A 14,061-nucleotide genomic window follows, 5' to 3' on the forward strand; every position below is an offset into this window, starting at 1 on the left:
CCACCACAACGAGGTACTTTCTTTTTGTTCCCAGGTCTCCGTCGGATAACGGATTGGTTTAATAAAAACATTTGCTCGACAGATATCTGAGGAAATACGATGACATAGGCAGCTGCGTAACTCGTAAATCGTCAAATATCAGGAACAGGGCGATTCCGTTCCAAGTACTTACCGCTAGAGTAGCATAACCGTATGAAAGGTTGACGTGCTTAACAGCTCTGATGGGCCGTGTAATTTTCACATATTAAAGATAGAGCGGAAGTGCAAGGTAAGCATAATTATATTTTACACTTGAGGATACAAAACTTTCCCAACTCAACGATGGTATTTGGCAATCGCCTTTTCTCTAACGTTCTTTTACACTTTTTCGCGTCATGTTTTGTTCATTCTTTTTGTTGTATGTGTTTAATCCCAACAGTTTCTAAGAAACGCTTTGCGACTTCAAGAATATTTACACCGTCTCGGCAGCCGTCGTGCAATGAATAAATTCTGATTTTCAACATCAGATCGCGAAAGGTTAGTGAATATTTTATTTTTTTCCATGAAAAGTTGCAAAAAAGTGTCTTTTACAAAAGTTTGAACTAAATCTTCCAGGAGACAATTTTTCTCGAGCATTGAGGTATCGAAGTCGTCTAAAATAAATAATTAATTACGACAGGGATACTAGATCAGGTTTGAACACGTTAAGAGAGAGCGGAAGTGAAAGTTAAGCATAATTATGTTTTACACTTGAACATACAAAATTTCCATTCTTTTTGTTGTAGGTGTTCAATCCCATCAGTTTCTAAGAAACGCTTTGCACTTCACGAATATTAACACCGTCTGGGCAGCCGTCGTGCAATGAATAAATTCTGATTTACAATGTCAGATCGCGAAAGGTTAGTGAATATGTTATTTGTTTCTAGGAAAAGTTGCAAAATGAAAGTGTCGTTTACAGTCTTCCAGGAGACTATTTTTCTCTAGCATTGAGGTAAAAAAACAACATAATTATTTACGACTGGGATACTTTGTCAGCTAGTCAGGGTCTGATAAGTCAATGTTTACTGCCCTTGACGTTTTGATATAAAACTTCCGCAAGGGGCTTCTTGTCAGGCGTTTTGAGCCTGTTTTGCATAATGACACATATTGACGTTAACACCACACAATTATCGTGCTGAGTTTGCCTGCAAAGGAACTTAAACAATATTTCAAGTTTTAAAAGGAAAGTCGCCCACTTTGTTGGAAACTCTTCGTAATTGGATCGAAACACGTCTTTCAACCTGTATATAAACGCATGTAAATAAATTTTTTTCGCAACACATGTAAATAATTTTTTGCCCCGTTTTAATTTGTTATCATATATTTGCTATCATTGTATATCACGACAGAATAGCCTCGTAGAGGGGAGCCGCAATAATGTAAAATGTATTATTGTATTATAGACAAAAGCTCAGCGTGTAAGGGAACAATAGAATCAATCGGTACACAATGATTGAACAATCGTACATACTGACAAACAAATGCGGGAAGTTTCGCTTGCATTCGGTGATCTTGCGACCGATTTCCGTTCTCGTGGTGTGAAGCCTAATGATCACTGCCTCTTGGCATCCGCGCGGCCAACTTTTAGAAAATTTCAAATCGGATTTCCGTTCCCTTCCGACCCTTTCTGAGAATGAAAAGGAACAATGCCTCTTCCTAACAGAACAATGGATATCAAATTCTTAAACGCGATAAAATAAGCGACACTTCGACTCACCGAAGCGAAGCGAATCATGGCTGTGAAAACGGAAGTTTTAGAAAGTTTATGGTTAAATTACGATATCCGTAACGTATTGTTTAAGGGAATATTTGTGTTAAACATACATCTTTCAGAATTTTTAACAACAAATCTAAGCATAATCCTTCTGCGTGGGTTTCGCAGGTACACGGAAGATCGAAATTCGTGCGTTTTTCGCTTCTAACAGCACATCAAGAACTGTATTGAATAAAGCTTTTTTTCTCTCTTTCTTGGGGTAGAAAAACACTGAACAAAGGAAATCACCTTTAAAATCTGTGGAGAAAATAGACCATGTAAAACTGAAGACTGTGTGGCTTGAACAAGTTAAATTACCTGTTAAAACTTTGGACCTAAATAACTAAGCGGAAAAAAGATTCAGTTGAAAACGTTTTAGGAGTATATAAGTATATAATTAATGTCTGTCTGCCTTTGCAGTGGTGGATAAATGACAAATGATTAAGGGATTTTGGGAGCTAATCGCAAAAACAAAAATGATAACGTACTCAATTTCAGAAAAAAACACATGATAAATGTAATAATTATAAGAAAGATCACATAAATACATAGATTATTTGTTTATTTACTTTGATGAGAGCCTCTTGTTAGGAGCTCGTTACTTGGAATTTCCATGTGTGCTGTCAGCTGTAAGTTTGCGTCAGCCCTTTCTAGGTTTCCCGTGTTAATGAAACTGAAGGCACATCATAATTAGCACAACTCTCCTCCAATAAATCTGATCATTCTTCCATCCTTTCACCGTTGATGTCAAAGTTTCAATTTTAAAAACATGAAATCAGAAATGTAAATGAGGATAGTCTTGGCTCCGCTCCGATTTATTATTAGTAATAAAGAGTAACTGCGCAAAAGCCATTTTTATAGATACCATTATTTAATCCTTAAAGTTCATACGTTTAAGTTATTCCATATAAACTTTAAAAGTACCGCATTAAGTTAATTAATTCTTTGAGGATTACTCCTACCGTTAATACCACTTTAAATGGCCATCATCAGGAGAGTAAACAATAGCAGAAGTGACACAACCATATGTCAAAATAAATGATCAGTTTTCGATCACCTAGTATAAATGGCTCAAAAGCTCTTTTTCTCCCACACAGTACTCATATCCCTCAATGGTAGCCTCACCATGGACGTTACCACTATAGCTTCTGATACTGCTGGTAATCCAGTTAATAGGAAATACGACTATCTTGCTAGTTGTAACTGACCACTCTTAAGTTGATTTCCAATATGCATTACTTGTTTTAAGCCACCAGGGTAACTTAGTTTCTTTATATTTTGATATATTTTTGCGCACACACCCATTGCAACACGTTGTCGTCCTGCATTTTGTCCAAATACAACAACTTGTCTTGTTTTACTGGCACCAACACGAAGTATAAAAGGGACCAGGATTTTTCTCTATATCATTAGACAGCTGTGTCTTCGTACAGTTACCATTAAGAGTTACATTCTTGTGTTCATAATATGGGAGATTAAACTAAAACAAACTCAATACACTTTGAGATATTTCTTTCAATGTTTACCTTTCCTTCCATAATAGCTATATAGATACATGTTTACTCAGACTCTCTACAACGCAACTGTTTTCGATGCAGTGTTGATCGTGTAGAAAGCCATTTCGCTCTCATTTTTGTATGGACTTGATAGTGTGAGTATTCTTCCTTGATCTAGGTCTGCATTTGAAGTAGCAATACATTTTGGATGACATAAGAATGTTTATAAGAGTATGCCTATACGCCAATATTAATTTCTTTATCTTTTGCTTTTTTTTTCGTGAAAACTTTTCTAGTTTTGTTACAGGTGTTCTGCTAAGAGCACCATCAAATCGTTTTCGCCGCATACGATTATTATTATAATTGTTATTACTTGTCCAGCACAGTACACTTTTGCTGTAAACATAATTTTAGTGATACATCAGCTTCGTCTGACCTCATGTTATTTGATACGGTAATAACATCACAGTACAAAATATCAACAGAATTTCGCAGAAAAGTGACATAACTAATGTAAATAACAGCACAAGAAAAATAGACGAGAGCCACTTATGCAACCAGAAACATGGCGTCCGAACTGTTTCCTGCCACCTGAGCACGCTGCATCATGTCTTATCAGTGCCTAGAAAATTAGAGCATAATTTTTAGCGAATAATTGATTAATACAGGATAGTGAAACGCCTGCTTTGATTTTCGATATGCCGTTGTTTCTTTACATATTTACAAATATTTGCCTTGATTAATATTTTGAATGATTCTTTTTATCTCCAGTAAAAACATTCTGTGTATTTACAAGCTTATTTATGGGGTTGGCCTTCGTACGCTCAGAAGGTTGTTTATGGACATCAATCCAAATTGGTCTAATCAACAATCTGATGCAGCTACATTTGACAAGGGAAAAATGACGCTTTCTAAAGACGAACAAGTCAGCTTCAACAGGGGAAACATCAAAGAATGGGACTTTTCATTGATGACCACTGCACTTCTCTACTCAAAAAGTTGTGCCCTGGAAATTGTCAAAAGACCAGGCTATGAAACTGCACTGAAAGAGTTAAAAAAATGCCGTAACAAACTACTTGGACATCCATCTACAGATACGATGTCCGATACAGACTTCGGTTACTACTGGCCCTTGCTGTCAAAACACTTTATCACACTCGGAGCAGACCCTAAAGTCATTTCTGAGATGGAATTTAGAAGAGGTAATGAAACAAATTAAATTGCAAATTCTAATGACACAATTAAGGTGTTCGACCGGGTATTAAACCGTCGAATTTGATCTTTTATCATAACTCACAATTTAATTGTAGGGTTTATGAGATTTTTGGGACAAGAAGGAAAACGGGACCCACAACAATACATATTTCTATGCATTGGCGTAGTTTCCTAGATAAAGCAAAATCAGGAAAGATGTTCGACTACGGTCGATGATTGCTTGGGAGTAGTGCTCCAAACTGCGTCCGTTTTGGTCGTCATGGCAACTGAGGAACATTTGGCGACTAAACTGCTACTTTCACGACCTGTGTCGGGCAATGACGCAGCAAGTTGTAACTTTCTGATAAGTTACTTCTCATGGTCAGAAGTCAAAGTGACATAAACATTTTTATGAATTATTACTTAAATGCTTTATTGTTTCTTCTATTTTCCCCTTTGGCTCCCAGGATATTAAGCCTTGAGATGTCACGTGAATCTCTAGTAATGAATGCCTGTCATACTGATCAATCCAAAGAAGACACGCTGTGTGGTCAGCGATCTAGTAATGTCATGTAATATTGCATGAAATGTTTATTTTATTCTTTATTCGCCTTCTGTCTTCAGCCACAGACCTTGTTGGAGCAGAGTACTACATGGACCTTTTTCTCGCCGAACGAGATAGTCATCTTCGTTGTGAACAGAAACTGGACGATATCAGTAAAAAGTTAGACTTCGTCATGGCCATTCAGGCAGGTTCGGGGACTCAAAAAACTATCCTTACTCAAGATGACATGAGTAGTCCTCAGTGGGACGAATGGCTGAGATTTCGTTCTGCAGTTGGTGACTTTGATTCCCAAAAAAATCAGTACATTCTTGCCATCGATACTGTACCAAATGCGGAAATGAAGTGCTATTCTAATTTGAGAAGTGTTGCTTGGAAGATGATACTGGATTTTGATCTCATGTCAGAAGAAGAAGGCTTCTATCACGAGTTTACATCTAAAGAAGAGCAAATGAGTAACCTGGTAAACATGTTTACTCCTGCAGAGTTGAAACAAAGCACCATGCGAAGTTTGGTAGGGCAGATCGATCCAAAAAAAACTCAGTGGTTATTTGTCAAAGGAAGGGCTGGTGACGATGACGACTGCAAATGTGAAGAATTTTCTGATTGGGAAGCCACGGCAGTAAAAGACATTACCAGTTTGCTTCGGTGTTGTTCGGATCCAGACACGTTTGACGAGTTAAAGCCAGTCGTATGCCTTATCCTCCCCTTCACTGGGTGCAGCCAACCCTTTCTACAAGTAACAATGAGTCGTTTGATCGAAAACTTCAACAAGCACAAACTGACGTTCGTGTCTGTCAACAACGGGAATTGGCATGATCTTTGCGGCAATTCCAGTGTGCAAGCCTTCCAGTTGTGCCCTAAGATTCTTGATCTGGGGTTAAAAGAGATACTCGGAACGTGTACGGATCAAAAGCTGCGAATGCCTACTTCTCATGCTGGAGTTCCAGTACACCTTAGTCGACGACAGTATCTCTACATCAAAGAGTATCTGGAAGTCTTGTACTTAGGATGTGAAGATCTACCGGAAGATGCTAATAACCCCTCGGAATCTTTGGAACAAGTAGAAAGACACTTGGAAGAGCAAAGAAAATCATTCTTGTCAGGAAATGAAATATCGTTTGCCAGTCTCTATGACAATCACGATGCTAGAAGACAGCTTGAGAGAGATATCCAAGTTCACGTTCAGCGACTCTTGGATCAAGGCCTATTTCGTCCCATCACCGTAGAAATTCGACATTCGCCAGGCACAGGTGCCACCACCATTGCCCGTCGTGTTCTTTGGGATCTGCATTGTTCATACCCATGCCTGACAACTGATGTTGACTCTCATCGCTCTTCAGATGAAGACAATGACTTTGCAAGCAAGCTAGCAGAACGAATATCCTCGATCGAAGAAATTTGCAATACACCTCCACTGATTCTTATAGATGGAAAGCAATCAGGCTCCATAGAGGGCCTCTCGAACAAGCTCGCACGAATACTTCAAAGTAAAGGCAAAAGAGCCCTTTTATTACGGTGTATTCGAGGAATGAAAGAATCAAAGAAAACACAGGAGTCTTGCCATGTTCATAAAGTGTTTCATGTCAATGTTAAACTGGAGGAATCCGTCACTGATCTGCACGAATTCAAGTCCAAGTACAAGGAGTACCTCGATTCGGTCGATAAATCACTGAACAGTAGGCAGATTTTATCTGGCCTCTGTCGTGTTTTCCATTTTCCTCTCCTGGCCATGATGCAGGAATTCCGTCCTAAACTAGAGAAGATCATCGAAGACACCTTCAACGAACTTGGAGGAATTCAGCAAGAGATTGCCGCAGTGGTTGCCTTCTTACAAAAGTATGCTAATCTTCCAACTCCGGCCATTCTCCTACACGAAGCTTTTAAGCAGTTCATTCGCCTAGAAGATAAGAACACTGCCACTTATGATGATATCAAGCAGTTGTTTTCAGATTATTTGATGAATTTAATGATACCCGCGAAACCAACACCATCTGGAAAAGATAATCCACCAGAAAGCTATACATTCCAGCATCATGTAGTCGCAGACCTAATCCTTAAAAGAGTGTACCAAGAGCAGAAACGCGACCTTTTTCAGATTGTCGACCGATTTCTTCAATTTCCTATATATCAGCAAGAAACTCTTCTACCCCTTTTAAATGAACTTTTCATCTACAACAAGGTCAGGCCAGGTCAAACGGAGAAGCTCAAGTTCTCTCTTCTATTCGAAGAATTGAAGAGTACAGATTCAGATCGAGCAGCAGACATCTTTTGTAAAGCTGCTGAGAAGATCAATCAGCCAGTGATGTATGCGAATGCAGCACGATTTTGTGCAAGAAAGGATCCCCCATCATTCCCAAAAGCGAAAGAACTAATTCAACGTGCTTTGAAGGTCCATGATTGTGCAGCATTTAAAGCTGGATACAAGAACTTGTGCCATACTAAAGGTGTCGTTCTTCACTTTGAACTCAAGCACAAGATCAATTCTGGCGAGGTCCACGATCTTGAAGAATTGGAAGAAATGGCCAGCAAAGTTCTTGAGGCGCATCGTGAAGCACGCAATTTTCCTCCAACTTACCCACACCCTCTTATTGGCGAAGTTGAGGTGTGGCTTGAGTGCATCACATGGATCATGAGGAACATGTGCGATAATGACACTCAAGAGACCTTGCGTTTTATGACAACTTTGTCTCCTCCTTTTTTTCGGACATGTTTAAGTGACTCTTTATATCTTCTAGACGTTGTTGATGGTATTGTCCAAAGCGTGTCCCAACTTGCTGATCCCGAGGAAACCAAAAGGCTGTCTAACAATTTGAGGTTATCCCTTATGAAACCGTTCCGCTCAAGATCTCATCTTCCTGGTAGACTGAAAGCCGACGAAGATATTGTTCAAGCTTGTGAAGCAATCTGCACCACGAAGAATTTCCGGGAATCGTCAATGTTGGAACTTAAGCGACTTCAGGCCCACTTCCTTTTGACACACAACGAGGCAGTTGACAATTTCAAACAAGAAAATCTTGAATATCTGCTGAAACTCCTGGAAGAACTCGTTCTCAAAGAAAACGATTACAGCCTCGCTCATCATCTGATAAAAGTATGCATGCTAGTGACAGGAACAAGATGTTACACTCTTCAGCAGGGTCTCCATGTTTGTGACAAGTGGTTGTCGGTGGCGGGCCACGACTGCCTCCCATCCTTTTACCAGATGGTTATCTGTTTCCTACAAATTTTGGATGGAAACACTCTAGAATTTATGCCGAAGTATATCCAAGCCTTGCAAAAGTGCCGAGAGAAATCTCAGAACCATCTGAAGAAATTTTATGCTACATTATATGTGGGCAAGGAGGGAAATGGTATGTCTCGCTTCATCAGCCGCAATGCATTGCTTCGTGGAGAGACAAACTACTCTCCCGACAATTTTCAAAAAGTTTCTAAATTTTGGCAGGTGGAGAGTAGAACGAAACTGAAGGAGTGCAAAGGAAGAATCAGAGAGAAGGAATCAAGTCGTGGAAAGTCGCATTTTTGCATCGAGCTAGTGCAAGGTAATCTTGAACTCTATGTTGGCAAGAATGCTGACATCGGCAAAGTGCAGATGGATTTTACACCAGGAGCTTTGGTGTATTTTGTTGTCAGTTTTAATCTCCAGGGTCCTGTTGCCAATGGCATAACATTTTCGCCACAGGATTCTCTAAACGAGTATTGAGAAAGACTGTTTGACACTTCAACAGTGTCTCGTTCAAACAACCATTGGGAATATAATGAAAATTTTACAGTCGGATTCTATTGAAGGCTTTGGTTGCTCGCTCTGTATGAGGTAGAACAATGACATACAATGACATTTTCAATCACTTTTCAATGGAAAACAAGCTATAACTTCCTGTAAATTTGTTATTTACCCTTTTAATTGTTACTTATATCTTAGGTACTGTCTTCATCAATCTAATTTCGTTACAAATCGTGTGGTTGATCGACTTGTGATCTGTTTTCGTTGTGCGAAAATAAGATTAGGCAAAATCTATATTCGTCTTAACAAACCACCATGCAGTTCTCAAATTCTCTTTCCGGCTATGAAGCCTTTAGATAAGCTTTTTTCTATGTCCTATTTGAGAGTCGTAGAATAATGGTCCTTAAAATTTAAATCGCGGTAATGTTAGAATGATCTAAGAGTTTGTTAAGGTTGATTCCTGGGCTGCCTTTGATAGCCTGAGGAGGCGCCATTGAAAAGGTTTGGCCTCGAATCTTGGAAAGATATCTTAAAACTGTTTATTGTTAGGTCAAATGATAAGTCAAAGAAATCTATGGGCACCAAAACAGTTGACAAAAGATTTACATATTCATCTATGTCGTTATTTCGGGAACTACGTAGTTTATATGGTTATTCAGACATTTGTATGTCATAACCCAGTAATGTATAAGTTTGATGATCAAAAAAAAAACGAAGAATCAAGCCAATAATAAGGCAAACACTACAAGATATTTTGTAGATCACAATTATTAATGAAATACATTTCTAGCTAAATAATTTTTGAAATTGTGCTTCCAAAGCCAAAATATTTGTTACAATATAATTAACTTTTTTTCAGGTGACCATTACTTAGTCTCATACACGATCGCTTCTTTAGCTACTAAAAAACTTAATTCGAAGGAGAAATATTTCAATGAAAAGAACAAAGTTGCCCGTTATCTCGAACAGAAGATGGACGTTCAAGGGCTCACAATAAAAAAAATCCTACTGACATATATGTCATTACCTCGCGAAACCAAAACCAAAAACGCGAAATTACTTTCCAGCTGCGTCCGGAACGTCCAGAACCAGTAGAACCGAATCCACTGGAAGCAAAACGCTGTAAATTCGCTCCGGACACCCCGACCACCCCGATGTTCTACTCGTATCATGGGTGATGATGTTAGTTTACGTTCGTGTTCCTTATTCCAGGGTCGTATAATGGAATGGAATTTTAAAAAAGCATAAAATTCCAGCATAGCGGTTTGCTGAGAACCTTCGGATGAGGCGTTCCTCGGATATCGCAGTACCCAAACCGTTAGAACTTTCAAATTATGGTTCAATTAATAACACTCAGGGTAAAGGCTGCTAATTGCTCCTTAGACATTATCATACCTTTGGACGATAAATGTCACCACAATTAAAGCTAGACATCAAGGGCAATTAAAACATAAATCTCCCCTAAGGTAATCTTCTTAAACCCCAAAACGACCTCTCTAACAGTGTTAAGGTCTTTTCAGTTTTTATTTTGTTCCATTACTTTTCTTTGACAAAAACGGGTTTCGAAGGTTCCGGATGTTCTGCTGTCTGCTGATCCACAGTCCAGTCACACTCTTATGTCGCTAGGTGTCACGGAATTTGTAAAACTTCATGAAATTAAAGGGTGTGTCCAAATGGCCATTTTGGATCGGAGAAAAACTTCGAGCTAATTTGATGTTACTCAGATCCGTTTGGCACACGCACAAAGATAACGGTAATAAAGATTTTTGGCGCAGTCCACCAGATAGTATTTTATTTTGACAATTTTATTCTCAAGAAATTAAAAAAAAAAAAAAAAAAAAAATGAAGGTTGAGATTCAATACCTTCTCATTCAGTTAAATTTTGGCGAACCGTCGCGGACTGCACCGTAAATTCTCCTCATCGTATGTAGTTTTGGTTAGCCAAGTTTCAGATCAAAAGAATATATCTTGCTGTTGCTGTGGAATGACACGATGTAGCTGTTCTAATTAATTGGCGAAAGGCGGCAATATCTTTGGCTGAATTCGTCAGAGAACCCATGTCTATTTTCCTTCCTTCATAGACTTGTTTAGATCTGTTATGTAAACCTGGAAGAAATCATTCATTGCTTTGATGTAATCTTTTCACCAATGCATGCGAATCTGAGACGTCATAACTTTGTCGGTATCGTTGTACTGGCAAAAGGGGCAACGAACCCCAAAGCTTTGAGGAAACGAGAGCCCGCACGTACGTCAGTGGTTTCACCCACAAACAACAAAATGGCTACCAACCCGTGCTGCACTTGTAAGATTGGACCTTCTATCTTGAATGCCGATCTTTCGTGCTTAGCAGATGAATGTAATAGGCTGTTAGAATGCGGTGCAGACTACCTACACCTGGACGTCATGGATGGGTATGTGTACCCAATATAGCTGGCATTAATGACGACTATATGATGTCAGTGGAAAGAATCCTGTAGTTAGTGATCGTGATCATGTTGATCAAGGCGAACTGTAATATTTCTGATGAGATGATCTAATCGTGGATTTATTTACGAGATAAGTTAATCTGGATATGCTACCATCATTTGGTGGCTGTCACGGGGCTAAGGGCCCGGGAGTATGTTTTGCGTTCGGTATACGCAAGGTTCTAATAGAGGTCTTCCAATACTGGTAATTTTACGGGGGTAGGCTCGATTCGAGAAACACTTTGAAATTTTTAGGAAGCCCGTAGGTTTTTTTTAATTTTAAGGGGTTATTTTCTCACAAGTTTCAGTTTAAATCAAAGTGTTAATCAGTATGGCTAAAACTTGTAATTTATTCATGTAAACCAGTACAGTTTTCTGTGGTGTTCTTGTTCTCAAAAAAGTTCTTATTACTTTTTGGCTGTTAGCCATTTTGTACCCAATTTAACTTTTGGTGCTCCATTGGTGAAATGCCTGCGAAAGAAAGTTCCAAATGCCTTTTTTGGTAAGTAAAAAGCTTTCCAATACCATGACATTTTATTATTTAGAAAAAAAAAATTGAATAAATTAGTAACATTTCTTCAGAACTGCGGGTTATGCCCTGGTATATAGCAAAAGGATAAACCTTAACCCAATAACTAACTTAACCAAAGCTATAACAAAATTCTTGAAGGTGATTGGTTATCACCAGGCCAAATTGAGCACTAATAGGACAGTGTACCCATCATGCTTGTAATTGAACAGTGTAATAGGACAGTTAACAGGACAGTTAACACATCATGCCTGTGTAAGTAGACAGAATGCATCATGTGTGGCACATTTTGCTGAGTTAACTGCTTTATTTTATTAAAACATATAATGGATGTCTAGTTTCTTTCTCAAATTTTGTCATAGTTTTGATTAGTTGGTAACAGGACTTTGTGTCATCCAATTCTGTCTGTAATCATATGGTGATTAGCAAATCAGACTGCCACTTTGCAGTCGTCTAATTTTGTTAATCACTTGAGTGATTACAGACTGAATTGGACTCCACTTCTGGTCTCCTTTCTGATTTGTGTCCTCATAGCCACCACATGGTTCTTCCCCCTCTATTTACAGCTGTTCTATGGGACAAAATAAACGCATAAAACAGAGTGATAATTTTGTGATTACAATATAACTACTTATGAACAGTTTTGATCTTGCAAGCTACTGATAGAGGTGGTCTTTCAACAGTAACTGTAACATTGTATATGATTTGTATGATCAAGTTTTTGTTTTATTTCAAATTGCTCTATTTAAATTTGAATGTTGTAAAAAAATTATTTTTTTACAAACAATCTTTATTCTTGATTATGTTAGATATGCATATGATGGTTGCCAATCCAGAGAAGGTAATGTGCTATCTGAGAACTTTTTAAGGAATTGTTGTGTCAAAGTACATTTTAAAATCTTTAATTTATTTAATTTAAAATTGTTTGGTAGATTAAAATAAAAGAAGTTGCAAGAAATTTTTTTCTACCATTTAAGACCTTACTATTCTGTGTTTAGTGGGTAGATGACATGGCAGATGCTGGTGCCAATCAATACACTTTTCATTTGGAAGCAACAGGTACAAAAATGAAGATACATTATTAGTGCTTTTTTGAGATGAAATTAAGTAATTAAACAGTTATTTGTCAAGGGAAAGGTGAATGTAGTGCTGGATAATTTTTTACCTCTCATCAACAAGATTGGAGCTGCTGACATCGGCTAGTCTTTTATTAACTTTATTTGAAGTTTCTCCCAGGCTTCCTGTACAGGGGAAGGTGCCCCTTGTGACTAGAATCATAAATTGAAAAAAAGAGTCCAATAGGTAACCAATTATAAATCCATATGGATAAATGAATCTTGATTGAGGTGAAGCTAAGTATTGATTTCATCATTGTTTATTGCTTGTGTTGTCAGAAAAACCAGTTGACTTGATAAATCAAATAAAGAAGGCTGGAATGAAGGTAATACAATTCAACTTTTTGGAAATCATACAATGTACAAATCAGTGTGCATTGTTTATCAATATTAATTAAGTTAATATTTAAGCATCAGTAATATTTTATTTTAATAATTTTCAGATTATTTGTTAACACAATTTCTTATTCTTGTGGAGACTTATTGCCTTACATGAGGTGGGACAGGATTTGAAGGCTTCATAGTGTTAGCTTCAGGTCCTTTTTGATTTGAGAAATTTGTGAGGAAATCTATTTTGAGGAAGATTTGATGTGGGTGTTTTTATGGGAGCTTTCCCATGGACAAAAAGCATATAGTCCAGATGATCATACAAACTGCTTTATTTTGAGTCAGCATAATGCAAGGGAAGGCATTACTTTTGTTAGATATTAAATTACCAAGTTTGAAAGAATTACTTCAAGCTGCTTGAGGTTTCTAGCTCTCTCCTGATTGTTTTTGGAGAGTTTGTGGAAAGCTGACCGAAACTCCGACCTGCGATGGTTCTTTTGAGGATTTTTGTTTTCAAAATAACCATCTCCCAAGTACACGTTACTCTCACTCTTACACTTTGAATTAAGTTTCTCTTACACCTACCATTAGGGTCTTTTTAATGTTAGTAGTTCTTTGTCTAATGGAACCAAAATAAGCTATATAATGTAGTTATAAATATGTGACTGCTGTACATTTTCTGTGTTTTTTGTTTTGTTTTGTTTTTTTTGCAAAGGTTGGTATTGGAATCAAGCCTAACACACCAGTTGAAGCTGTCTTGCCATTTGTGGAGCTGGTGGATATGGTTCTCGTGATGACAGTGGAGCCTGGATTTGGTGGACAAAAGTTCATGGCAGACATGATGCCAAAGGTAAATTAAGATTGAAATGCATTTTGTA

General features: G+C 37.9%; 2 protein-coding genes across 3 annotated transcripts in view; both read left to right on the forward strand.

The window, feature by feature from the left end:
- The first annotated feature begins 75 nt into the window (after positions 1-75).
- Positions 76-9,567, forward strand: LOC131781890 (sterile alpha motif domain-containing protein 9-like). 2 transcript variants are annotated; one of them, XM_066173679.1, is made up of 5 exons: positions 76-268; positions 419-516; positions 765-878; positions 4,039-4,469; positions 5,086-9,567. In XM_066173679.1, exons 3-5 carry the CDS (start codon positions 862-864, stop codon positions 8,724-8,726), a joined length of 4,089 nt encoding a protein of 1,362 aa, XP_066029776.1. In that variant the 5' UTR covers positions 76-268; positions 419-516; positions 765-861; the 3' UTR covers positions 8,727-9,567. The 2 variants fall into 2 exon arrangements, with proteins under 2 accessions (XP_066029776.1, XP_066029775.1); XM_066173678.1 differs by lacking the exons at positions 76-268; positions 419-516; positions 765-878 and having other exon boundaries at positions 4,019-4,469.
- A 1,449-nt stretch (positions 9,568-11,016) lies between these two features.
- LOC131768698 (ribulose-phosphate 3-epimerase-like) overlaps positions 11,017-14,061 on the forward strand; it is a 6,212-nt gene continuing 3,167 nt past the window's right edge. Inside the window, exons 1-6 of the mRNA XM_066173007.1 lie at positions 11,017-11,158; positions 11,638-11,714; positions 12,551-12,582; positions 12,740-12,800; positions 13,136-13,182; positions 13,899-14,033. Of these exons, the coding sequence (XP_066029104.1) occupies positions 11,025-11,158; positions 11,638-11,714; positions 12,551-12,582; positions 12,740-12,800; positions 13,136-13,182; positions 13,899-14,033 (486 nt within the window). The 5' untranslated portion in view covers positions 11,017-11,024. The remainder of the gene's footprint in view (positions 11,159-11,637; positions 11,715-12,550; positions 12,583-12,739; positions 12,801-13,135; positions 13,183-13,898; positions 14,034-14,061) is intronic.

The sequence above is a fragment of the Pocillopora verrucosa genome, chromosome 10, assembly GCF_036669915.1.
Source record: "Pocillopora verrucosa isolate sample1 chromosome 10, ASM3666991v2, whole genome shotgun sequence".
Taxonomy (NCBI): Eukaryota; Metazoa; Cnidaria; class Anthozoa; order Scleractinia; family Pocilloporidae; genus Pocillopora; species Pocillopora verrucosa.